General features: G+C 45.9%; 1 protein-coding gene and 1 long non-coding RNA gene across 13 annotated transcripts in view; one reads left to right on the top strand and one right to left on the bottom strand.

Moving 5' to 3' along the window:
* The window catches only part of LOC119954976 (NACHT, LRR and PYD domains-containing protein 3-like), a 128,414-nt gene that overhangs the window by 3,187 nt on the left and 98,734 nt on the right, over positions 1-26,493 (top strand). For 8 of the 12 annotated variants that reach the window (XM_038780750.1, XM_038780744.1, XM_038780748.1 and 5 more), the window contains one exon: positions 13,347-13,442. The exons of 3 other annotated variants lie outside the window; for them this stretch is intronic. In XM_038780750.1, the coding sequence (XP_038636678.1) occupies positions 13,379-13,442 (64 nt within the window). In that variant the 5' untranslated portion in view covers positions 13,347-13,378. Of the gene's footprint in view, positions 1-12,314; positions 12,336-13,346; positions 13,443-26,493 lie in introns of those variants that run through there. One more of the 12 variants, XM_038780745.1, reaches the window with a different exon arrangement.
* LOC119954978 lies at positions 21,726-25,087 on the bottom strand. Its single transcript, XR_005458351.1, has 2 exons — positions 24,981-25,087; positions 21,726-21,853 (listed from the first exon to the last, which is right to left on the bottom strand). It is a non-coding gene; the product is annotated as an uncharacterized LOC119954978 (long non-coding RNA).

The raw sequence follows: 26,493 nt of genomic DNA, 5'->3' as shown, positions 1-26,493 counted from the left end.
GAACCCCCAGAGCCTAATACCCTACATCCCTGGGTACTGAAATAGGTGGCTCTCTAAATAGTGAATGAAAAAAATGAAATGAAAATCGCTTATTGTCACGAGTAGGCTTCAATGAAGTTACTGTCAAAAGCCCCTGGTCGCCACATTCCGGCGCCTGTCCGGGGTGGCTGGTACGGGAATCGAACCGTGCTGCTGGCCTGCTTGGTCTGCTTTAAAAGCCAGCGATTTAGCCCAGTGAGCTAAACCAGGATAGGAGAGAACACACAAACAAACAGGGACACGCACAAATGATGAATATGCAACAATGGAACCTTTTAAAGTAGCAAAATGTCCCAAGCCATTTAAGAGCAAAATCAATGGGGAAACAAAGATACTAAGACAATCGAAGTAGCTGGGCAGGTGATCAATTTTGGTCAAGTTGCCATTCTCTTTAAGGCAAATCTGCCAGGAGGAGAGAAAAGCGGCCGCAAGGTTTAGGAAGGCAATTCTAGAGCTCAGGACTTGGCCTCAATTGTGGTCAAATTATCATCGAAATACACAAAATGTCAGATTTGGAAAGGTGAAGGGCAGATATGCCGTTGGCTTCTCGGACTGGTGTAGGATACATGAATAGGAAGGAAGAGGCAAGGGAGAGATTTGAAAACCTAGCTGGAGAATTTAATTTGAGGTGTTGTCAGGCTGTGAGATGGTGAGCACAGATGAACAAAATATGAGTGCAAGTTAGGAGGCAGGAAGCAGAGTTTCAGAGCAGTGATAACATCGAGCTGGATATCATCAGCTTACATGTGGAACCTGATGCCTGTTTAGCGAGGAGCAGCATGTTGATCAGAAACAGAAGAGGGCCAATGAGAGTGTGGAGTGGTGTGGTGTTACAACACCCTTGCCAGTATGAGGTCAATTCCAGCTTCACTTGACCCAGTGTCGCAACACTATTGAAACTAACTTTTAATTCTTAGATAATACCCAAAGTCTTTGGTCTTTGGCTGCCCAATATCTACAGTCAGCAGGTTTTTAAATTTAAACAATTTTTATTAATAATAAGTGCAATTGAAAATGCAGCAAATCCATCTGATTAACAATTACCTAATTCCAAAGCCCCACCCTTTTTTAACTCACCCCACCCTTTACACATGCACATAAGACACAAACAGGGGAAGAAGGTGTAAAGAAAGGATATTAGAAATAGGAAAAGGTTAGAAGTCTCTGTTTCAGGTTGACTTTTGAGTTTGATTGTTTTGTGGTAGGAATGTGGTTGACTCTTAAATGCCCTTTCAAGGGCAGCACGGTGGTGCAGTGGTGAGCACTGCTGCCTCATGGCGCCGAGGTCCCAGGTTCGATCCCGGCTCTGGGTCACTGTCTGTGTGGAGTTTGCACATTCTCCCCGTGTTTGTGTGGGTTTCACCCCCACGACCCAAAGATGTGCAGGGTAGGTGGATTGGCCACGCTAAATTGCCCCTTAATTGGAAAAAAATAATTGGGTACTCTAAATTTATTTTTTTTTAAATGCCCTTTCAAATGGCCCAGCAGTCAGTTCAAGGGCAGTTAGGGATGGGCCGGAAATCCTGCCACGTGCAGTGATGGCCACCTCCTGAACTAATTTTTTAAAACAGATACGGGGCTGGATTCTCTTGCAAGAGCAGATACTTGCTCCCCACAGGATAACACTGTCTTTGATACTAAATCCAGTATCTTGTAAGTGTTCTCCTTCAAATTGTCTGATATAGTGCGGTGCTGGACTCCATATAGTATGATGTGTTTGACTCAAGACAGCTGCAATTCCGCCTGCGTCCAGCCTCTGATGTGGGCCGGTGTGACTGGCAGGGAGTCCATAAACTGCGATGAACTCATCGGTTGATGCTGGTTCGGGCGGCCTGTTGAGGAGGAGAATGGGATCAGCGTGAGGAATCATGGTCCCGGAATGGTGCTCCAGAACATAGTCTTATGCTGCTAATAACAGCATTCATCGCTGATACCTGGCAGAGGCTATGGGGGAATTGCCCGATCCTCAAACAAACCGAGTAAATTATTTGTGGTCAGTGAAACCAGTAAACAGATGTCTGTAGACATATTGGTGAAACTGTCACCCCAAATACCACTGCCAATGTTTCCTTTTTGATCTGAGCATAGATCTTCCCAGTGTCGGCATGTGCCCGCAATGCGAATGCAATGTGGCATTTGTACATTTGGAGAGTGAACGCAGCCCCAACCCCGTAGGGAGACGTTTTGCACATCAGCCGTTGTGGTTTGGATGGTTCAAAGTGGGTTAGCAGCTTTGAGAATGATAGTTGCTGCATGACGTACGTTTGCAAAAGCTGTGCCCTGTGCCTGGGTCCATTCTCACGGTTGCCCCTTTTTAAAACGACGGTGGAGGGGGGTGGGGGGCTAAGACTGAGGCCAGCTTCGTGATAAGTTTCACGTATTAGTTCACAAGGCCTAAAAATGAGCAAAGTTCCATCGGGACACTGGGTACGGAGCCCGTCGGATCGCCTGCATCTTCTCCTTGGGGTGCTATCTGTGGCGGTCCATGTGGTAGCCTAGTTAAGTGACCTCTGTTGCATTGAAAATGCACTTCTCCCTCCGGAGGCAATTGTCTGCCTCATATCAATGGAGGATTTTGGGCAGATATCCAAATGTTCCCATCAGATAAGCCTGTAATCAAAACGTTGTCCAGGTTCACCGCTGCACGTGGGTGTTGTTCACACTGTGCCTCGCCAGGGACCCGGGTTCAATTCTGGCATTGGGTGACTGTCCACATTCACATTGTCCCTGTGTCTCTGCGGGTTTCCTCTGGGTGGTCGGTTTCCTCCCAGTCCAGAGATGTGCCGGTTAGGTAGATTCGCTGTGACAAAATTTCCCCTTAGTGCCTAGGGATGTGCAGTTTAGGTGGGGTGGGGCAGCGACCTTGGTGCTCTCTCGGAGGATTGGTGCAGACTCAAATGGCATCCTTTGGTACTGTTGGGATTTTATGGGAGCCCTGTTCGGATGTTTTCCATCACCCTCTAATGCTGCGTGCTGAGGAAACCCCAAAAAGCTGTCGAGTATATTCATACAGACTGCGGTGCGTGTTAATGGTCACAACCCTCCCGGATTCTGAGGCCAAAATGAGCTGGAGATACTCGAGGCTCATTTCAAGTTTCTTAAAGGATTGGCCTCCACTGAGCTTAGCTGTTTGAGGGAAGGGATAGCGGCCCAGTCGAGAGATGCAGTTCACCGTCACTTTATAGTCGCCACATAGGTGCACAAGTCATAACATGCTCGAATTGAACAGGCTGTATGATTTTCAGGCCCTAGAGACGGTCCAACTTGGCAATCACTTTAGGCTGCAATGCATAAGGGACCGGTCTAGCATGGAAGTAACGGCTGTGCCATAGTATTAGCGCTGATGCGGGTGATCGACCCTTTTATGGTGCCCAAACCATCCTAGAAAACAGACAGAAATCTCGCAGAACCGCTTCAGGCCATGGGGTGCATTCTGCATCCGCTGCCAATCTAAACGTAGAGAGCGCAACCAGTCCCATCCCAGCAAACCTGGCCAGCTGTTACGTGCTACCACCAGAGGCAAGTTAGCCATCAGCTGCCCATATTTTACCGGTACCCACCATTGCCAGGAGTTCCCCCATACAAGTGGCAAGGTGGGCTTTGTTTTCTCTAAGACTCAGTGTTTGGAGGCTGGAGCTCCATCTGTTAGAAACTGCGGTGGCTGATCATGGATTCCGCGACTCCAGTATCAAGGTCCATCCAAATCGAATGCCCATTTTCATGTCGGAAAACCTGAATTGTGGCACCCACGGTGATGCCATGCTGTGTAACTGTTGTAGGGCTGTCGTCATCTTCCATGTTGTGAGTCTGGTCACGAGATGGGCAGTCACACCCGGCGGGGAGCTGATCCTTCACGGTGTGGTGGGCTCTCATAGGCTCTATGCCCAGTGACTGCCGGTCGGTACCTGTGCTCTGGGTCGTATCTGTCGGGGAAAATGTACGGCGGCATTCCGGGCGCCGGTGGCGGCGCCAGCCAGGGTCTCTGTGAGGCATCCCACTGTTGGAGACCAGATTCCTCAGTCCGAGCAGGATTCAAACGGAGTACAATTTGGAGGCCCAGGCTCAGCACCGCCTTCCCCTGGAGTTCCCGGACTTCTTCACTTCTCATGGGAGATAGCTACCTCTACAGCATGCTGTAGGTCCGGATTAGTTTCAGTCAAAAAGTTTATGTGTAGCTATGTTGTGGATTCCACATACTAAGTGGTCGTGTAGGGTCTCTTTGAATGTGACGCTGAACTCCAGTTTCGTCCAACTTTCTTAATCGGGCCAGGAAGTCACTTGCGGAAGGCTGGTGCCTCACCTTGCCAACTGAAGTCAGCCACGGTCTGATGTTTTTTCTTTGCATTTCACTCCAAGAGAATGCAAAGTTCCATTCATGCTTCCCACCACTGGAATTTCCCTTAGGTTTTCTATTATTTACCAAATGGGGTCTGTTATAGAACATTACAGCGCAGAACAGGCCCTTCGGCCCTCAATGTTGTGCCGAGCATTGTCCGAAACCAAGATCAAGCTATCCCATTCCCTGTCATTCTGGTGGCTCCATGTGCCTGTCCAATGACCCCTTGAAAGCTCCTAAAGTGTCCCACTCCACTATCACAGCAGGCAGTCCATTCCACCGTCTAACCACTCTGAGTAAAGAACCTACCTCGTATATCCCTCCTATATCTCCCACCCTGAATTTTATAATTATGCCCCCTTGTAACAGCTGCATCCACCCAAGGAAATAGTCTCTGAACATCCACTCTATCTCCATCATCTTATAAACCTCTATTAAGTCGCCTCTCATCCTCCCCAGCTCCAAAGAGAAAAGCCCTAGCTCCGTCAACCTTGGTCAAAAATTGGACTCGGAACGAGTTGGAGCCACGGTGGGAGGGGCCCTTCCAAGTTCTCCTTACCACCCCCACTGCAGTTAAAGTGGAGGGGTGGAGTGCTTGGGTCCACCCCCACCACTGCAAAAAAGATTGGAAATTGGTAGGGCGGCTCGGTGGCGCAGTGGATAGCGCCGCTGCATCATGACGCTGCGGACCCAGGTTCGATCCCTCCCCCGTGTCGCTGTCCGTGTGGTGTTTGCACGGGTCTTATCCCCAAAATCCAAAAAGACATGCAAGATGGGTGGATTGGCCACGCTAAATTGCCCCTTAATTGAGGAAATCAAAAAAAATTGATACTCTAAATTTATAAACAAATAAAAAGATGCAAAATTGATGATCAGGATTCATCAACCACTCAATTATGGTTGTATGATTTGAATGGAGACAAATGCCTAGCTGTTCTGATCCTACCATGGCAGCTGGTGAAATTTTAAATTCAATTTTTTAAAAACCTAGAATACGAACCTAATCTCCGTGATGGTGAGCATGAGAATATAATTGACTGCTGTAAAAACCCGTCTGGTTCACTAATGTCCTTTAGGAAGGAAATCTGCAGTTATTACCCCGTCTGGCCTACATGTGACTCCAGACCCACAGAAACGTGGCTGATTCTTAACTGTCCTCCGAAATGGCCTAGCAAGCCATTCAGTTCAAGGGCAATTAGGCTAGGAAAATAAATGCTGGTCTTACCAGTGATCCCATGAATAAAGAAAGAGTAAAAAAAAAATGCTACTACCAGGATAATAAGAGGCAAACAAGATGGACCCTCAAATTTTTGCCCAGCATTCCTATCTTCCTTTATGATCAGCATCTTGGCAGTTGCTTTTTTTAAAATTCTTTTTTTAATGACTCATTAGAAGTGTGGCTCATGTTGCTGCTACGCAAACCGTCTACTATTCCAACTTGTTTTTTTCGGCTCCTCCTCATACCGTGGGTGGCACGGTAGTGCAGTGGTTAACACTGTTGCTTCACAGCGCCAGGGTCCAGGTTTGATTCCCGGCTTGGGTCGCTGTCTGTGTGGAGTCTGCGGGTTCTCCCCGTGGCTGCGTGGGATTCTTCCAGGTGCTCCGGTTTCCTCCCACAAGTCCCGAAAGACATGCTGTTAGGTAATTTGGAAATTCTGAATTCCCCCCCCTGTGTACCTGAACAGGCCTTTTCACAGTAACTGATGAACTTCTGTTTCTTCGTATTTTCCTTTCCTCTTTTTAATTCAGAGGCTTTTAAATCACGAGCAGGGCCTCACTATTTCCAGGTGGATCTCCTCACTCCTCTCACCTTGATGCTGACCTGCTCTGTATGGGCCCTTCGCAGAAGCACCACTTGATTGTGCCAACCTTCAGACTTGTGCTCGGGGCTCCAAAAGCATTTACTGCCTGCCCATGAATATCATTCCTTATTTTGAAAAATATTTTCATTTTATACTGTTGCACGTTTTACTATGGGCGTAAAACGCGTTTATTGGAGTGTATTAACACGCCTCCGAGTTCGACGTGTGCTTAACACTGCTAGGCTCTGTTCTATGTAATTATTTAGCTCTGGAGTCGCCAGTTGCCGTATAGGCAACGTCACAAGTATTCCAAGGTCAAGTTCAAAGTAATAAAGACGATACACCGATTAGTAAAGTTCAAACGATCAATATTTATTATACAGTTATAATAAATACTCATGCACACACTAAGAGACTAAGCTATAACTAAACTTAAGCAAACAGAATACTTATCTAACAGGAACAGGCAAGGTCAGAGAACGAGGCCTTCGTCCTGGTCTGGCACTGCAGCCTTCAGCAAGCGTTCTGGTACTTGGGAGTCTAGTGGGCTTGGATCGCGTAGCGAGCGTTGAACTTACGGTTTCGGCGGCTGGTGCTCAACGGCTGGAGTCAGGATGCAAGATGTCAGTCAGAGCCGGAGCACGGGTTTAACAGACCGGGGCTCTGTGGGGGATTTGCTTTTATACCCCTCTCTAATGTCCTTGCCCCCTTCTAGGCGGGCTCTACCTTTCGGTACCGATTGGAACGTTTCCAAACGGCTACCTTCGAAATCCTCCAATGCGGGGCTTTCCTCGATGTTGGGGGGGGGGTGGTTTCGATATTTGTTACTCTGGTGCCATCCTGTCTACTCCACCAATTAACTGCTACATTGAGATGGAAATGTTGCCATTGTGTGTGTCTGGATCTGGGCCGCCTCATTAGGATGTTAAGCGCTTTGCCATTAACACCTTTGGCCTGGAGATCTGCACCTGGCCAGAAAACTGGTTTGCTGCTTGCAAAATGCTAATTAGTTGAGAGCAGGCTGTCTGTTCTTACTAAACAGGCTTTCCCTGCTGCCTTCCATTTTAGTTTGGCTCAGTGTCCATTTTGCGTGGCCAGCATGGCTACAATACATTGTTTGTTCGCCCGTTTAAGTGTTCCCTTGGTGTCTTGGCCTATTTTACATTTTGGCAGGCTTTTACCGATTTGTTTGTGCCAGCCCTGGCAGGCCTTATTTGACTTGATTTATTATTGTCACATGTATTAGTATACAGTGAAAAGTATTGTTTCTTGCATGCTGTACAAACAATGCATACCATACATAGGGAAGGAAGGAGAGACTGCAGAATATAATGTTACAGTTATAGCAAGGTGTAGAGAAAAGATAAACTTAATACGAGGTAGGTCCATTCAAAACTCTGATGGCAGTAGGGAAGAAGCTGTTCTTGAGTTGGTTGGTACGTGACCTCAAACTTTGGTTTCTTTTTGCTGACGGAAGAAGGTGGATGAGAGTCTTTCACTATTACAATGGAGAGGGATAGGGCCATACAGCAGGGCAAAGTTTATAGTTGGGGAGGGGTCATTATGATGCGATTAGGCAAGAATTAGGGAGCATATGATGGGAACAGAAATTGTCAGGGAAAGGCACAAATGAACATGAGAACTAGGAGCAGGAATAGGCCATCTGGCCCCTCGGGCCTGCTCCGCCATTCAATAGATCATGGCTGATCTTTTGTGGACTCAGCTCCACTTTCCGGCCCGAACACCATAACCCTTAATCCCTTTATTCTTCAAAAAAACTATCTCTATCTTAAAAACATTTAATGAAGGAGCCTAAACTGCTTCATTGGGCAAGGAATTCCTTAGATTCACAACCCTTTGGGTGAAGAAGTTCCTCCTAAACTCAGTCCTAAATCTACTTTCCCTTATTTTGAGGCTATGCCCCTTAGTTCTGCTTTCACCTGCCAGTGGAAACAACCTGCCCACATCTATCCTTCCTATCTATCCCTTTCATTATTTTCTATGTTTCTATAAGATCCCCCCCCCCCCCCCCCTCATCCTTCTAAATTCCAATGAGTACAGTCCCAGTCTACTCAACCTCTCCTCATAATCCAACCCCTTCAGCCCTGGGATTAACCTCTGCACACTCCAGCGCCAGTACCTCCTTTCTCGGGTAAGGAGACCAAAACTGAACACAATACTTCAGGTGTGGCCTCACTAATACATTATACAATGGCAACATAACCTCCCTAGCCTTAAACTCCATCCCTCTAGCAATGAAGGACAAAATTCCATTTGCCTTCTTAATCGCCTGTTGCACCTGTAAACCAACTTTTTGCGACTCCTGCACTATCACACCCAGGTTTCTCTGCACAGCAGCATGTTTTTATATTTTATCATTGAAATAATAATCCCTTTTCCTGTTATTCCTACCAAAATTGATAACCTCACATTTGTCAACATTGTATTCCATCTGCCAGACCCTAGTCCATTTACTTAACCTATCCAAATCCCTCTGCAGATTTCCGGTATCCTCTGCACTTTTTGCTTTACCGCACCTTTCGGGTCGTCTGCAAACTTGAACACATTGCACTTGGTCCCCAGTTCCAAATCATCTATGTAAATGGTGAACAATTGTGGGCCCAACACTGATCCCTAAGGGACAATCTTTTGTGTGGCACCTTGTCAAAGGCTTTCTGGAAATCCAGATATATCACATCCATTGACTTCCCATTATCTACCGCTCTGGTAATGTCCTCAAAAGATTCCACTAAGTTAGTTAGGTACAACCTGCCCTTTATGAACCCATGCTGCGTCTGCCCATTGGGACAATTTCCACCCAGATGCCTCGCTATTTCTTCCTTGATGATAGATTCCTGCATCTTCCCTACTACCAAGTTAAGCTGACTGGCCTATAATTACCCGCTTTCTGCCTACCTCCTTTATTAAACAGTGGTGTCACGTTTGCCAATTTCCAATCCGCTGTGACCACCCCAGAGTCAAATGAATTTTGATAAATTGTCACGAGTGCATTTGCAGTTTCCCAAGCCATCTCTTTTAGCACTCTGGGATGCATTCCATCAGGGCCAGGAGACTTGTCTATCTTTAGCCCCAAATACTGCGTGTCCTTGATAGGTATGTCCCTCTCAGGCAGGGAGGAAATGGCCATGTGAGGGAACCATGGTTCACAAAACAGGTTGAAGGTCTTGTCAAGATGAAAAAGGAAGTGTATGTATGGATGAGAAAACAAGGTTCAGAGGGTTACAATGTAGCAGGGAATGAGCTAAAAAAAAAAGGGCTTAGGTGAGCTAGGAGGGGGCATGAGAAGTCCTTGGCGGGTTGGATCAAGGAAATCCCCAAGGCTTTTTATGCTTCTGTGAGAAATAAAAGAATGACCAGGGTGAGGTTAGGGCCGGTCAAGGACAGTAATGGGAACTTGTGCATGGAGTCAGAAGAAATAGTAGAGGAATTGAATGAATACTTATCCTCAGTGTTCACCAAGGAGAGGGGCCATGTTTTTGAGGATGAGAGTGTGATACAGACGGGTAGGCTGGAGGAGGTAGATGTTCTGAGGAAGGATGTATTGGCAATTTTGAAAAACCGGAGGGTCAACAAGTCCCCTGTGCCAGATGGGATATATCCAAGGATTCTTTGGGAGGCAAGGGATGAGATTGCAGAGCATTTGGTTTGATCTTTGGGTCCTCACTGTCCACGGAGATAGTGCCAGACAATTGGAGAGTGGCGAATGTTGTTCCTCTGTTCATGAAAGGGAATGGGATTGACCCTGGTAATTATAGGCCGGTTAGTCTTTCTTCGGTGGTCGGTAAGTTAATGGAAAAGGTCCTGAAGGATAGGATTAATGACCGCTTGGAAAGATGCAGCTTAATCTGGGATAGTCAACACGGATACCTCACAAATTTGATTGAATTCTTTGAGAAGGTAACTAATTGGGGATATGAAGGTAGAGCATTGATGTCGTATACATGGATTTTAGTCAGGCATTCGATAAGGTTCCCCATGGTCGTCTTATGAAGAAAGTAAGGAGGTGAGGGATAGAGGGAAATTTGGCCAATTGGATAAGTAACTGGCTATCACGTAGAAGACAGTGGGTGGCGGTGGATGAAAAATTTTCAGACCTGAGACCAGTTACCAGCGATGTACCACAGGAATCAGTGCTGGGTCCTCTGCTATTTGTGATTTTTATCGATGACCTCGCTGAGGGGGCTGAAGGGTGGGTCAGTAAATTTGCTGACAACACCAAGATTGCTGGAGTAGTGGATGAGATGGAGGGCCGTTGTATGCTGCAAAGAGACATTGATAGGATGCAGAGCTGGTCCGAAAAATGGCAGATGGAGTTTAACCCTAATGAGTGCGAGGTGTTTCATTGTGGCAGAAAAAATTTGAATGCGGATTACAGGGTCAACAGCAAGGTTCTGAGGAATGTGGAGGAACCGGGACCTTGGGGTTTGTGTCAACAGATCTCTGAAAGTTGCCACTCAAGTGGATAGAGCAGTGAAGAAGGCCTCTTGTGTGTTAGTGTTTATCAACAGGGGGCTTGAGTAAGAGCTGCGGGGTAATGCTTAAACTGTACATAGAATCATAGAAGTTACAGTGCAGAAGGAGGCCATTCAGCCCATCGAGTCTGCACCAGCTCTTGGAAAGAGCACCTTATCCAAGCCCACGCCACCACCCTATCCCCATAACCCAGTAACCCCACCCAACACTAAGTGCAATTTTGGACACTAAGGGCAATTTAGCATGGCCAATCCACCTAGTCTGCACATCTTTGGACTGTGGGAGGAAACCGGAGCACCCGGAGGAAACCCACGCACACACGGGGAGAAAGTGCAAACTCCGCACAGACAGTGACCCAAGCTGGGAATCGAACCTGGGACCCTGGAGCTGTGAAGCAATTGTGCTAACCACTATGAAACCGTGCTGCCCATGACCCTGGTGAGACCACATTTGGAGTATTGAGTGCAGTTCTGGTCACCTCACTATATGATGTGGAAGCATTGGAAAGGGTGCAAAGGAGATTTACCAGGATGCTGCCTGGTTTGCAGGATAGGTCTCACCAGGATAGGTTGAGGGAGCTAGGGCTTTTCTCTTTGGAGCGGAGGAGGATGAGAGGCGACTTAATAGAGGTTTATAAGATGATGAGGGGGATTGATAGAGTGGACATTCAGAGACTATTTCCTCGGATGGATGTAGCTGTTACAAGGGGGCATAACTATAAAGTTCAGGGTGGGAGACCGAGGATAGATGTCCAAGGTAGGTTCTTTACTCAGAGTGGTTAGAGCAGGGGTGGGCAAACTACGGCCCGCGGGCCGCATGCGGCCCGCCAAAGGTCTTTATGCGGCCCACCAAGATCAAGTCATTAAAAAAAATTAAAAAATTTGGTTAATGGGGGGGGGGGTTACTGGTATAGGGTGGATACGTTGACTTGAGTAGGGTGATCATTGCTCGGCACAACATGTGTTTCATGTGAAGTTTCTACTTTAAAATATTAATTAATAAAAATTAATTGCTTTTTTTTCTTTAAAAACCTTTTATTTTGGCTATTTTAAATATTAATTATTTTACTTGATATACTATGCGGCCCTTTAAAATTGTGAATTTCTGAATGTGGCCCTTGCACGGAAAAGTTTGCCCACCCCTGGGTTAGAGTGTGGAATGGACTGCCTGCTCTGATAGTGGAGTCGGACACTTTTGGAACTTTCAAGCGGTTATTGGATAGGCACATGGAGCATACCAGAATGACAGTGAGTGGGATAGCTTGATCTTGGTTTCGGACAATGCTCGGCGCAACATCGAGGGCCGAAGGGCCTGTTCTGTGCTGTACTGTTCTACATAGATTCGGCATGACCCTGAGGGGCCGTGTCGAGCCGGAACCGCCGGACGACCAGCTAAAGTGGCAATTGACCAAGAATCCATCTGGGTGGGTTAGGCTTCTGATGAGACTAGAGTTGCCCTGCCCCCCCCCCCCCCCTCCCCTGCAAGCCATTAACCGTATTGTCTTTCACCCCCAACAATCCTATTGGTGCAAAAGAAATGCTGCATATGCTCAACATATTGTGTCCAATCATCAGTACCTGCATTAACTGGTTCCAGATTTCCAGTGTGCGGCGTTTTGGATGGTGGATTGAAGGCCTCCTGAGGCCGAAACGAAGTGGGGTCCGGTGCGTACTGCTTGGTGCTGACAGCAGCTCCATTTTATCCTCACTGCCAGCGTTGAATCTGCCAAAAGAGCACGATGAATGAGCATGTATAAAACGATGAACAGGGTTTATTAGTAATACAATGAAGCTCTCCTTTCCCCGAAGGTCTCTCTCCTCGTCCTGAACCCAGGTCAGGGTTTTTATGCCAGTGAGGGATTCCCCTTGTTAAGGGGAAGCCAGGCCCCTTGACCAGGGAAGTTTATATTCCGCGGAGGTTACAGGGAATCAGATTGTCTTTAATCCTTATCCTCCATGGTAGTTATAACAGTACTATTTTGCAACTTTTGAGTTCCTCACTTCCTCTGCTCAACTTAAAGGTACAAATAAATATCCATGGAGCAAATCTGATGACGACAAAGTAAAAGAAATAGCAAATAAGGGAATCAGAAGGAAGGGCCCTTAAAATTGCAAGACAATCCAATGTCAGTGATTCTCTGGATGTAAATTAAAAGATAAGATTTAAACCAGAAACATTTGATGCATTTCCAGCCAGCTGGATGACAGGAGGCAGGAGTTGGAAAAGGATGATATGGTCAGGCATATTAAAGACTATGGACTAGTGAATGGAGATGCTTTATTTATTATTTACAGAGTTGGAAAGGATACTATTTGTGATTTTAAGAGCAGCTTTGGCACTGTGGCAAGGTGAAAACTTGACTGCAGGGAATCAAACATGGAACTCTTGCAAAAATGGGCATGGATTTGAGTGATTTTGGAGAGGGAAGGTGAGGCGGGAGATGGGGAAGACTTACAAGGATGAAGAGGTCAGCAGTGAATTTTTTTATGGAAACCAATGAGGACAGCTTTTATTTTGTGAAACAGCTATCAAATCTCCCACTCATATCGCGGTAATATGAGACATATATTCTGAAAATATTCTAAATTAATATTGTTCGCTTTGCGTGAAGAGCTCAACGTCTCCTTCTCATTTTTATATTTATACCTCACCTCCCATTAATATATTTATTACAGAGTATCAGAATCTGGGAACACATCTCAATATCATGGCTGAAGGTTCAAATCGGGGAGAATACCCAACATCCTCAACAAGAACGAGAATGAACAGCGGTAGGAACACAAAATAATTTAAGTATAATTTCAGACCTGTCTGCCGCTCGCACAGGAAGAGAGAACAGGTGGGACCGAGTAGAAAATGGAAGTCAGTGACAATCTAGATCAAGTGTGTTCAAAGCCAGTGCTGTGGGCCATACTTGTCCTGCAAAGCTCTATGGGGCCCCGGAGGTATTTTTAATATTGTTGTCAGACAGCTGAGTTTCAATTCACGTTCCTTCTTGGAGCAGCTTCTCCAATTACGAGTTTTTTTTCTCTCTCCCATGTGCGCTACTGATTGTCCGACGAGTGAGTGTGCAGCAAATGAAAGTGAGAAACAATCTATGTTCCTGTTCCTGTGCAGAAGAAGGATAAGTATGGCAAATTTCGGGAACCTTGGATAACGAGCGATATTGTAGGCCTCGTCAAAAAGAAAAAAGAGGCATTTGTCAGGGCTAGAAGGCTGGGAACAGACGAAGCCTGTGTGGAACTTAAGGAAAGTAGGAAGGAACTTAAGTATGGAGTCAGGAGGGCACAAAAAGATATTGGCAAATAGGGTTAAGGAAAATCCCAAGGCTTTTTCACGTACATAAAAAGCAAGAGGGTAGCCAGGGAAAGGGTGGACCCACTTAAGGACAGACAAGGGAATCTATGTGTGGAGCCAGAGGAAATAGGCGAGGCACTAAGAACATAGAACATAACAGTGCAGTACAGTAAATGAATACTTTGCATCAGTATTCACCAAAGAGAAGGAATTGGTGGAATTATTGAGTCTGGCGAAGGGTGTGTAGATAGCCTGGGTCACATGGAGGTGTTGGGCGTCATGAAAAATATGAAGGTGGATAAGTCCCCAGGGCCTAATGGGATCTACCCCAGAATACTGAAAGAGGCAAGACAGGAAATTGCTGAGGTCTTCACAATAGTCTTTGGATCCTCACTGTCTTTAGACGATGTCCCGGAGGACTGGAGAATAGCCAATGTCGTTCCTTTGTTTCAGAAGGGTAGCAATCCTAATCCAGGGAACTATAGGCCGGTGAATCTTCCGTCAGTGGTAAGAGAAATCTTCGAGACAGGATCTCCTCCCATTTGGAAACAAATGGACGTATTAGCGAGAGGCAGCAGGGTTTTGTGAAGGGGAGATTGTGTCTCACTAACTTGATAGAGTTTTTTGAGGCAGTCACAAAGATGATTGATGCATGTAGGGCAGTAGATGTTGTCCATATGGACTTCAGTAAGGCCTTTGACAAGGTCCCTCATGGCAGACTGAAGGTGAAGTCACTGGATCAGGGGTGAGCTGGCAAGATGGATACAGAACTGGAAAGCAGAGAGGAGCAATGGAAGGGTGCTTTTCCGATTGGAGGGCTGTGACTAGTGTTCGCAGGGATCAGTGCTGGGACCTTTGCTGTTCGCAGTATATATAAATGATTTGGAGGAAAATGTAGCCGGTCTGATTAGTAAGTTTGCAGACGACACAAAGGTTGGTAGAATTGCAGATAGCGATGAGGACTGTCAGGATACAGCAGGATTCAGATCGTTTGGATACTTGGGCGCAGAGATGGCAGATGGAGTTAATCCGAACAAATGTGAGGTAATGCATTTTGCAAGGTCTAATGCAGGTAAGGCATATACAGTGAATGGTAGAACCCTAGTATTGAAAGTCAGGTGGATCTGGGTGTACAGGTTCACAGGTCACTGAAAGAGGCAACACAGGTGGAGAAGGTAGTCAAGAAGGCATACTGCATGCTTGCCTTCATTGACCGGGGCTGAGAAGTGGCAAATGGAGTTTAATGCAGAAAAGTGTGAGGTGATTTATTTTGGAAGGAGTAACAGGAATATAGAGTACTGGGCTAATGATAAGACTGTTGATAGTGTGGAAGAGCAGAGAGATCTCTGTGTCCATGTGCATAGATCCCTGAAAGTTGCCACCCAGGTTGATAGGGTTGTTAAGAAGGCGTACGGTGTGTTAGCTTTTATTGGTAGAGGGATTGCTTTTCGGAGCCATAAGGTCATGTTGCAGCTGTACAAAATTCTGGTCGACGGCATTTGGAGTATTGCGTGCAGTTCTGGTCGCCGCATTATCAGAAGGATGTGGAAGCATTGGAAAGGGCGCAGAGGAAATTTACCAGGATGTTGCCTAGTATGGAGGGAAGATCTTCTGAAGGACTTGAGGCTGTTTTCGTTAGAGAGAAGAAGGTTAAGAGGTGACTTAATAGAGGCCTACAAGATGATCAGGGGATTAGATAGGGTGGACAGTGAGAGCCTTTTTCCTCGGATGGTGATGGCTAGCACGGGTGGGGGGAACATAGCTTTAAATTGAGGGGAGAGAGATATCGGACATACATCAGATATAGGACATACATCAGACGTAGGTTCTTTACTCAGAGAGTAGTAAGGATGTGGAATGCCCTGCCTGCAACAGTAATGGACTCGCCAACATTAAGGGCATTTAAATGGTCATTGGATAAACATGTGGATGATAATGGAATAGTGTATATGGGCTTTAGATTGGTTTCACAGGTTGGCGCAACATCGAGGGCCGAAGGGCCTGTACTGTGCTGTAATGTTCTATTGTCCTCCTTGTACAGGTCACTTCTGCCCCAGAAGAGATCCCAGTGGTCCAGAAATCTGAAACTCTCCCTCCTACACCACTGGTTTAGCCATGTATTTAGCTGTACTATCCTATTTTTAGCCTCACTGGCATGTGGCACAGGGAGTAATCCTGAGATTACAACCCAAGTGGTCCTGCTTTTGAACTTACTGCCTAACTCCCTGAACTCCTTCTGCAGGACCACATCACTCTTCCTGCCTACGACCTCTGGCTGCCACCCTCCCCCTTCAGAATGTTCTGTGTTCGTTCAGAGACATACTTGATCTTGGCACCAGGGAGGCAACACACAATCGTGGAGTCTCTTTCCTGTCCACAGATGCACCTATCTGTGCCCATTACCCGAGAGTCCCCTGTAACTATTGATGTATTGGGCAGGCTGGGTTGATGTGGACTGCACTTGATGCAGTGTAACGAGAGACAGACCTCCAACACTTGATAAGATGCAACACTATTTTATTTAACTTCTTAACTATTATACATGTTCAACTGTGGGTTGACACTATGCTGACTTGACTGGAGACCTGATACTAGCCTAACCAGACTTACGAGCTACCACATGGTGTTTGAACTGGCTCGCTCATGAATTCTGACTGTCTGAGGCTGGGGCCCGAGAGAGCGGGAAACCTGGTGCCCTCTGGCTTTATATTGGTAGTGTCCTGTCTTGTGATTGGCTGCTCTGTTCTGTGTGCTTACTGGTCATCCTGTGTGTCAATCACTGCCTGTCTGCACTCCATTATATACATAGATGTATATTATGACAATTATCGCTCTCCTGCACTTTGCCCGCCCCTGCTCAGCAACAAAGACAGTTGTGGTGCCAGTGTTCAAGTTGCTGTTTTCCCCTGATAGGCTATCCCCCCACAGCAGTATCCAAAATGCTACACTTGTTTGAGAGGAGTGTAGCCACAGGGGATTCCTGCACTGCCTGTCTGCCCTTTCTAGTGGTCACCCATCTGTCGGTCTGCAGCTTGGGTGTGACCACGTCTCTATAATTCCTCACGATAGAGAAAATGCTGGAAAATCTCAGCAGGTCTGGTAGCATCTGTAGGTAGAGAAAAAAGCTAACGTTTTGAGTCCAATGACTCTTTGTCAAAGCTCCTACTATTCCTATCTGTGATGCTATGTCACCTATATAAAGGTCTATAATACCTGTCTGTGACGCTTTCCACCACCTGCATGCTCCTCAGTGCATCCAACTGCTGCTCCAACTGAACCACGCGGTCTGTGAGGAGCTGCCATTGGCTATACTTCCTGCAGACGTAGTCGACCGGAAAGCTGGAAGCGTCACGGATCTCCCACATCTCAAAGTTAGAGCACTGCACCCTGCTGAGTGACATTGAAGCACCACTTAATAAATTCAAAATAATTACTTAAATCGTTATTAGATTAAGTTTTATGATTAACGATATGGTCCCTGGTGCTAGATGTTTACTGTAAAATTAAATGCTAAACACTAATCTCTGCCCTCAGGTTTAGTTACTCCTCTCACTGGTTAAGTAATTAGTTTAATTAGTTTTTCCAATATTTTTATTTCAAATTTAACACAGATTCCCTTCCAGCCAATTAGGTCACAAGATTACTCTGACGTCACTTCAGTTTTCCCCCCAACAATTTGAAAACAGAGACACACAGACAGAAATACCACTTACTTCCTCCGACTGCAGTCCCAATTTCTTCCGCTCCGCTCCCGATATGAAGGACTTACCTGCCTTACCTCTACTCTCCAATCAGCTCTCTCCATTGTAGTCACCTGCAGCTGGCAAGGCCACTCCCTGGAAATTTGTGGAACAAATCAAGGGATTAAAAAAAACACCTCCTCCCACCTAACTTCAAATTCCCAAACTCATTCTTCGATGTGTCTCACTCTGTATCTGCTTGCTCATTGGGAGTGAGTTTCAAATTGCTCTTTTAAATAGGCGTGAGATGACTCCCCAACTGGTAACTTTAGATCAAAACAGTTCCAATTAGCGCCCCCTAATTAGGCTTCAGGTGACTGACAGTTAACTGCCACTCTTATGTGCAATGATCAGTCAGCATCCTCACCTCTGACCCTATAATGAAAGAAAGTTCATTGATGAAGCAACTGAAGATGGTTGGACCCAGCGCATCACTGAAGAGCTCTTGCAAGGTTCTGAAGCATAGATGATTGATTCCCAACCACCACAATAATCATCCTTTTTGCTTGGTGTCGCTCCAGCTATTGGGAAATTTCCCTGATTCCCATTGATTTCAATTCTACCAGGATTTCCAAATATCACAATCGGTTTAATGTTCCTTTGATATCAAAGGCACTTTATTCACCTCACATAAGACCGTAAGACCATAAGACATAGGAGCAGAATTAGGCCACTCGGCCCATCTCGGAGAAGCTGGAGCTCCTGGATAGGAGGAAGGCCGATGTCGTGGCCTTTGCCTCTCTGATGCACTGCGACAAATTTTGCTGGAGTGGCGGTCGGCAGCACCACCGGGGGTAGCAGCATGGTTGGGTGATCTGTCTGACATCCTGTGGTTAGAGAAGATAAAGTGTGAGTTAAGGGGCTCAGCAGGGGAGTTTCAAAAAAGGTGGGGGATGTTTGTGACCGTGTTTGAGGAGCTTTTCGTTGCAGGTGGGGGTGGGTAATGGGAGGGAGGAGTGAAAAAGGAGGAAAATCTGTACACACTGTATCGTAGATTGTTGGGAAGAATGTTTCCCGGCGTGTTTATTTGTTGTAACTACTTTGATACACGTTTAAATAAAATGCTTTTTTTTTTAAAAAAGGAAGACCCCTTCATCCCCACTCTGCCCTCTGCCAGTCAGCCAATTCTCTATCTATGCCAGGATCTTATCCTGAACACCATGGGCCTTTAACGTATTTAACAGTCTCCTCTGTGGCACCTTGTCAAAAGCCTTCTGGAAATTTTAAAAATCACGTCCACTGGTTCTCCTTTGTCTAACATCCTTGTTACATCCTCAAAGAACTCAAACAGATTTGTCAGACACGACCTACCTTTGACAAATCCCTGCTGACTGAGTCGTTTTTACCATGCATTTCCAAGTACTTTGCGATCTCATCTTTAATAACAGTCTCGAAAATCGTACCAGGTGACAGAAGTCACGCTAACCGGCCTATAATTTTCTGTCTTCTGCCTCCCTCCCTTCTTTAACAGTGGTGCTACATTAGCCGATATCCAGTCCTCTGGGACCCTTCCTGCCTCCAGTGATTCCTGAAAGATGTCTATTATTGCCCCTCTCTTCCCTTTTACATATTGAAAAAAACTCTTCCAACCTTGCTTTATATTACTAGCTAACTTGCACTCATTGCTCCGCTCCCTTATTGCTTTTTAGTTGTAGTCTACTCGCTTTTAATCCTCTGGTTTCCACTAATCCTCGTCACTTTGAATGTTTTTTCTTTAACCTTTTATGCTGTCCTTGACATCCCTCGTCAGCCATGGATGCCTTTCCCTCCCCTTAGCATGTTTTCTCCGCCTTGGATTGAATTTCTGCTGTGCCTCCCTAATAACCCCCAAAAACTCCTGCCATTGCTGTTCCACTGTCTTTCCTGCTAGGCTCTTTTTCCGATCAACTCTGGCCAGCTCCTCCCTCATGTCTTTGTGGTTGCCCTTTTTTAACTGTGATACCGTTCCATCTGATTTCAGCTTCTTCCCCTCAAACTACAGGGTTAATTCCTCTCAAACTGCAGGGTAAACTCTGTCATATTGTGGTCACTGCTCCCTCAGGGTTCAAAGAACAAGGAACAAAGTAAAGTACAGCATAGAAACAGGCCCTTTGGCCCTCCAAGCCCGTGCCGACCACGCTGGCCGACTAAACTACAATCTTCTACACTTCCTGGGTCCATATCCCTCTATTCCCATCCTCTTCATGTATTTGTCAAGATGCCCCTTAAATGTCACTATCGTCCCTGCTTCCACCACCTCCTCCGGCAGCGAGTTCCAGGCACCCACTAGCCTGGATGTAAAAAAAAACTTGCCTCTTACATCTACTCTAAACCTTGCCCTCGCACGTTAAACCTATGCCCCCCTAGTAATTGACCCCTCTACCCTGAGGAAAAGCCTCTGACGATCCACTCTGTCTATGCCCCTCATAATTTTGTAGACATCTATCAGGTTGTCCCTCAACCTCCGTTGTTCTAGTGAGAACAAACCAAATTTATTCAACCGCTCCTCATAGCTAATGCCCTCCATACCAGGCAACATCCTGATAAATCTCTTCTGAACCCTCTCTAAAGCCAACACATCCTTCTGGCAGTGTGGCTACGAGAATTGAACAATATTCTCCAAGTGTGGCCGAAGGTTCTATACAGCTGCAAAATGACTTGACAATTCTTATACTCAATGCCCCGGCCAATGCCCATGCCATATGCTTTCTTGACTACCTTCTCCACCTGCGTTGCCCCTTTCAGTAACTGATGGACCTGTACACCTAGATCTCTCTGACTTTCAATCCTCTTGAGGGTTCTACCATTCACTGTATATTCCCTACCTGTATTAGTCCTTCCAAAATGCATTACCTCACAGTTGCCTGGATTAAACTCCATCTGCCATCTCTCCACCCAAGTCTCGAAACGATCCAAATCCTGCTGTATCCTCTGACAGTCCTCATCGCTATCCGCAATTCCACCAATCTTTGTATCGTCTGCAAACTTAATAATCAGACCAGTTACATTTATCTCCAAATCCTTTACATATACTATGAATAGCAAAGGTCCCAGCACTGATCCCTGCGGAACACCACTAGTCACAGCCCTCCAGTTAGAAAAGCACCCATCCATTGCTACTCTCTGCCTTCACCTGAAGTTCCCTAATCAAGTCTACCTCATTACACATCACCAAATCCAGAATTGCCTGTTCCCTAGTAGGCTCAGTCACAAGCTAGTCCAAAAAAAATCTCTTCGACATTCCACAAATTCCTTTTCTTGGATCCACTGCCAGCCTGATTTTCCCAGTCCACCAGCATATTGAAGTCCCCCATGATTATTGTAACGTTCTCTTTTTTGCATGTCATTTCTATCTCCTGATTTATTTTCTGCCCCACATCCTGACTACTGCTTGGGGGGCCTGTACATGCCACCCATCAGTGTCTTTTTACCTTGGCGATTCCTCAGCTCTACCCACAGTGATTCTATGCCTACCGATCCTATATCGCTCCTTGCTATCGATTTAACTTAATTCCTGACTAACAATACAACCCTGCTCCATTTTCCCATCTGCCTATCCTTTCGATAGGACATATTTCCTTGGCTATTTAGATCCCAGCCCTAATTCCCTTGCAGCCACGTCTCTGTGATGCCCACAACATTGTACCAACCAATTTGAATGTGCGCAGAAAGCTCATTTACCTTGTTCTGTATATGCGCGCATTTATGTACAACATTCTCAATCCTGCATTGACACACTCTCCTCAGTCACTGTACCCTGTACTGTGGCCCTTCTTGATTTTTGACTATGGCTTCACTGCCTGGCACTTTCCACCTCACTGCTTTTTGTTTCTGGCCCCGTTTTACTTCCCTCCGACCTTGTGCATCGGTTCCCATCCCCCTGCACATTAGTTTAAACCCTCCCCAACAGCACTAGCAAACCCCCCCCCCCCCCCCCCCCCCCCCCCCCTCCGGGCGCAGAACGTCCGGTTTGTACTGGTCATTCCTCCCCCAGAACCGGTTCCAATGCCCCAAGGCTAATTTCACTCCTGAAAGTTCTGCTCAAAATCCTTTATTATGCCGCTTCATCCTGGAGCCCAGGTGGAATTCTGCATCAAAGTAGTTAGCCGCATCTTCCAACTCGGGCTTGCAATTTAAGTGTATGCCTTCAAATGAAGAGGAATTTCCTGTTTTAAAAAAAAAAGAAATTTTGGTAATTGAAACATGAATTGGCTCAGGGGAAGACTTAAGCTGCCATCAGAAAGAATATTCTTCTCACTTTCCAGCTGATGACAGGGCGAGTAGCATTTGTGCCATACAAGTACCAAGGAATAATGGTCTCGAACAAGAGATAATCATCTCCACTTGACAGTTCTGCGTTACCTTTGCTGAATTCACCATTATTGACTTTCTGGTGATTACTTTTCACCAGGCTGACCATCCATGAATGATTTCTGGACTGTCCTATATTTGATCCCCATGTCTCTAGGTTGTCTCCTACTTGGACAATTGTTGTCCTGTAATTTTGTGCTTGAAATACTACAGATGTGCTGCATGTATTAGCACAGGTGCAACCTTTCTTGCAGATGGCTCTCCCATATCTGGAAGAGACCTGCACCACCATCTCCACTGCCCGCCCCCGCACTTGAGGTTTGGCAGCTCCTCGCCCACCCATTCCGATTATCAAGTACTTCATAATTGGTCGTCCTGACTTTATCTGAAACTGAACTGGATTAGCCACATAAATATTGTGGCGACAAATACAGGTCCGAGGCTGGGCATTTTGCTGAGAGTAAGTCTTCTCCAATGTCCAATGTTTACCATCTACAAGGCGCTACTGAGGTGTTTCAGATGTACTGAACTTGTCTGATGACCTTGGTTCCATGAACACTCAAGAGGCTGTCCACCACCCAGGACAACGTAACTCACTGGATCGGCAACCCTTGCCCCACTTTGCTCGATTTACCACCAATGCGCAGTGATATCAATATGCATCATTTGCATGATGCACTGCAGAAACTCACCAAGGACCCTTCATGTGCACTTTTGAAACCCACAACCTCTGTAATGTAGAAAGACAAGGGCAGCAATACATAGAAATGCCACTCTCTGCAAGTTTCCCTCCAATCCTTACTTGGAACGGTAATACAATTACTTCACTGTTACTGGATAGACGTCCTGGCACTTATTAGCCATGCAGAGAGGTTAGATAAACTCGGTCTGTTCTCACTGGAACGACCAAGATTGAAAGGTGACCTGATAGAGACCTGCAAGGGCGGCATGGACAGAGCGGCTAGTCAGATGCTCTTTCCTAGGGTAGGAGGGTCAAGTACCAGGGGACATAGGTTTAAAGTGTGTGGGGAAAGTTTAGAACAGATGTGCGAGCCAAGCTTTTTACACAGGGTGGTAAATATATGGATCGCGCTGCCTGGGGAGGTGGCGAGAGCAGGTACTTTTGGCATTTAAGGGGTATCGAGACAAATAGCTGAACAGGGTGGGAATGGAAGAATATGGACTCCGTAAGTGCATACGCTTTTAGTTTAGGCAGGTACCATGAACGGTGCAGGCGTGGGGGGCCGAAGGGCCTGTTCGTGTGCTGTATTGTTCTTCCTTTGTTATTTGAACCTTACCAGAAGCACTGAGTATATATTCACCATAACATATTGCAGTGATTCAAGACATTGTCTCACAACCTTTTTAATGGCAGTTATGGATGGACAACAAATTCTGGTTTTGCCATCAATCCCCACATCCAGTGAATGATTTAAAAAATGTTGTTTTTAATCTTTGAAACTGATGGCCTCTTGTTAACCTCGGGTATTAATAGATTTGGCGTAAAGGTAGTTGTAGGGAATAAGGTCAAATCTGCTTTCACCGAATCTTTCTCGGTCTCAGAATGTTATTGATGATGTGGCTCACAGAAGGCTTAAGTTGTGAGGGGAAGGTAACAACATGGACTGAAAGTTATTAACATTTTTGATTTCCTCTGTTAGCAGGAATGAATCCAAAAAAATCAGTAAACACTCTGGTCTGCTCCCAACGTCAAATTGTTTAATGTTGTAACACCGGTTAGCATTTCACAAGAGCAATCTGCTTGGGGACTGCTGATCAGGAACATTCTGCTGAATGTGCCCCCCCCCCCCCTCCTATTTTTGCCCGTTGCAAACTTTCCTTAAATAAGTCAGGTCACAAGATGCCTGAATATTGTCATTTGAAGTTGACCAAATCTCCCAAAAAAGCTGCTTTAAGTCATTTTAGCATAAGCTAGGCCATATCGGTACATGTGAGACTGTCCTGACAAGGAGTGTGGTTAAGTTAGTTAGCTAGGTCCAATGATGCCTCGCTAACATTTCTTTGCTAGCTATGATTAGTCTTTCAAAAATACATGTTGTATATGTAATGTTTATTGAAGGTGCCTCTGCCCTGGGAAAAACACTTCAACAATCCACCCTTTCGGTAAGGCACAACCCTCGTCCTCTGAACCGACGAGATTCGTTTTTTGTTTTTGTTTCGATGTTTGTAACATCGCCCAATATTCCATACCTCAAATGTGCTGGCCAGTTACATGATTTAAGGAGTTTTGGTTGTTTTGATCAAATTAATGTTGTCCAAATTAACCAGTCCTTCGGATAAACAAAGATGCTTTAGCTCTGTTTTTGATCCCTTTTCGTCGCTCATCGTGCCTGCACGACTGACAGGCCATTGTGCCGCATGTTAGTGCCAGGATCAACTGTACTCCACCCAGTATATGTGATACTATTCAAATCCATGGGTGGATAGTCACATTCATCCCCCATCCCAGATCTTTTGCCACCACTCTGGTTCTGTAATTCCATATTTGTACTTTGTCCAGTATTTTGATTTTTGTTTGCCATTGGTGGTTGTGCTTAACCCGCTCTTTGAGTCTTGGTTCCCTCAACACTTCAGCTAAATGTGGGATGGGGGCCTGTTCTGGTTCCTCATCATCAAGTAGATCTGTGGCGTTAATAATTTTGGTACCTGTGCGCCTAACCTGAATGATTAGCATTTGTCTTATAGTGACTGGTCATTAAGATGTAAAGCAAATATTTGGTTGTGAAATTGGACATTGCAAATCATTGCAATGATACAAACTTTCTGTGGTGGAGACACAGTATTTTCCCTTGCCTCCATAACCTGTTCTGGCGAAATATATGAGGGCAGGTACGATTCCAAAGACGCAACCATTGGTTTGATTGTACCCACATACATCTAATTCTCTATCGTATCGGATGTTGAAAACCGCATGGTCCCGGGATAAGTCTCGCAGTACTTGCTATGAGTAAACAAACTCACCTGGTTCTCTGATGGTATCAAACGATGCTGAATCCTTGCCGACTACGCCACACTGTTTGTGGGAATGAATCCAAAATAATCACTCAACGCTTGGGTCTGCTCCACCTCTGCTGGACATCATCCAACATAATGATTATAGATTGCATACATTGATTTTTAGAACCAATGAAATTGGTTACCAGGCAGCAAGGAACTGCGTGATGATCTCCTGGACAACCAGGGTATTACTCATGATCTCACAATGTCTTGCAGACCCCCTTGGGTTATATATACACAGCTCCATTATCTTAAACTTGTTACTGGCTGGTCCCATTGTCAGTATTTCACAAATGTGCCTTTTCTGTGTACATCTGTGCAAGAAGTGTCATAGAACATAGAAAAATGCAGCACAGAACAGGCCCTTCGGCCCACGATGCTGTGCCGAACTTTTATCCGAGATTAAGAATAAATTAATCTACACTCCATCATTCTACCATAATCCATGTACCTATCCAATAGCCACTTGAAGGTCCCCAATGTTTCCGACTCAACTACTACCACAGGCAGTGCATTCCATGCCCCCACAACTCTCTGGGTAAAGAACCTACCTCTGACATCTCCCCCTGTATCTTCCACCATTCACCTTGAATTTCTGTCCCTTTGTAATAGATAGAACAGTACAGCACAGAACAGGCCCTTCGGCCCTCGATGTTGTGCCGAACAATGATCACCCCACTTAAACCCACATAACCCGTATACCCGTAACCCAACAATCCCCCCATTAACCTTACACTACGGGCAATTTAGCATGGCCAATCCACCTAACCCGCACATCTTTGGACTGTGGGAGGAAACCGGAGCACCCGGAGGAAACCCACGTACACACGGGGAGGACGTGCAGACTCCACACAGACAGTGACCCAGCCGGGAATCGAACCTGGGACCCTGGAGCTGTGAAGCATTGATGCTAACCACCATGCTACCGTGAGGCCCCTGGTTTGTTCCACCCGGGGAAAAAGTCTCTGACTATCTATCTATTCCCCTGATGATCTTATAAACCTCCGTCAAGTCGCCCCTCATCCTTCTCTGTTCTAATGAGAAAAGGCCTAGCACCCTCAACCTTTCCTCGTAAGACCTACTCTCCATTCCAGGCAACATCTGGTAAATCTCCTTTGCACCTTTTCCAAAGCTTTCACATCCTTCCTAAAATGAGGCGACCAGAACTGCACACCGCACTCCAAATGTGGCCTTACCAAGGTTTTGAACAGCTGCATCATCACCTCACGGCTCTTAAATTCAGTCCCTCTGCTAATGAACACTAGCACACCCATAGGCCTTCTTCACAGCTCTATCCACTTGAGTGGCAAACTTTCAAAGATCTATGAACATAGACCCCAAGATCTCTCTGCTCCTCCACATTGCCAAGAACTCTACCGTTAACCCTGTAGTCCGCATTCATATTTGTCCTTTCAAAATGGACAACTTCACACTTTTCAGGGTTAACCTCGATCTGCCACTTCTCAGCCCAGCTCTG

Source organism: Scyliorhinus canicula, chromosome 20, assembly GCF_902713615.1.
Source record: "Scyliorhinus canicula chromosome 20, sScyCan1.1, whole genome shotgun sequence".
NCBI classification, from domain to species: Eukaryota; Metazoa; Chordata; class Chondrichthyes; order Carcharhiniformes; family Scyliorhinidae; genus Scyliorhinus; species Scyliorhinus canicula.
Note: the sequence above shows the minus strand (reverse complement) of the source record. Positions and strands in the feature narration are given on the sequence as shown.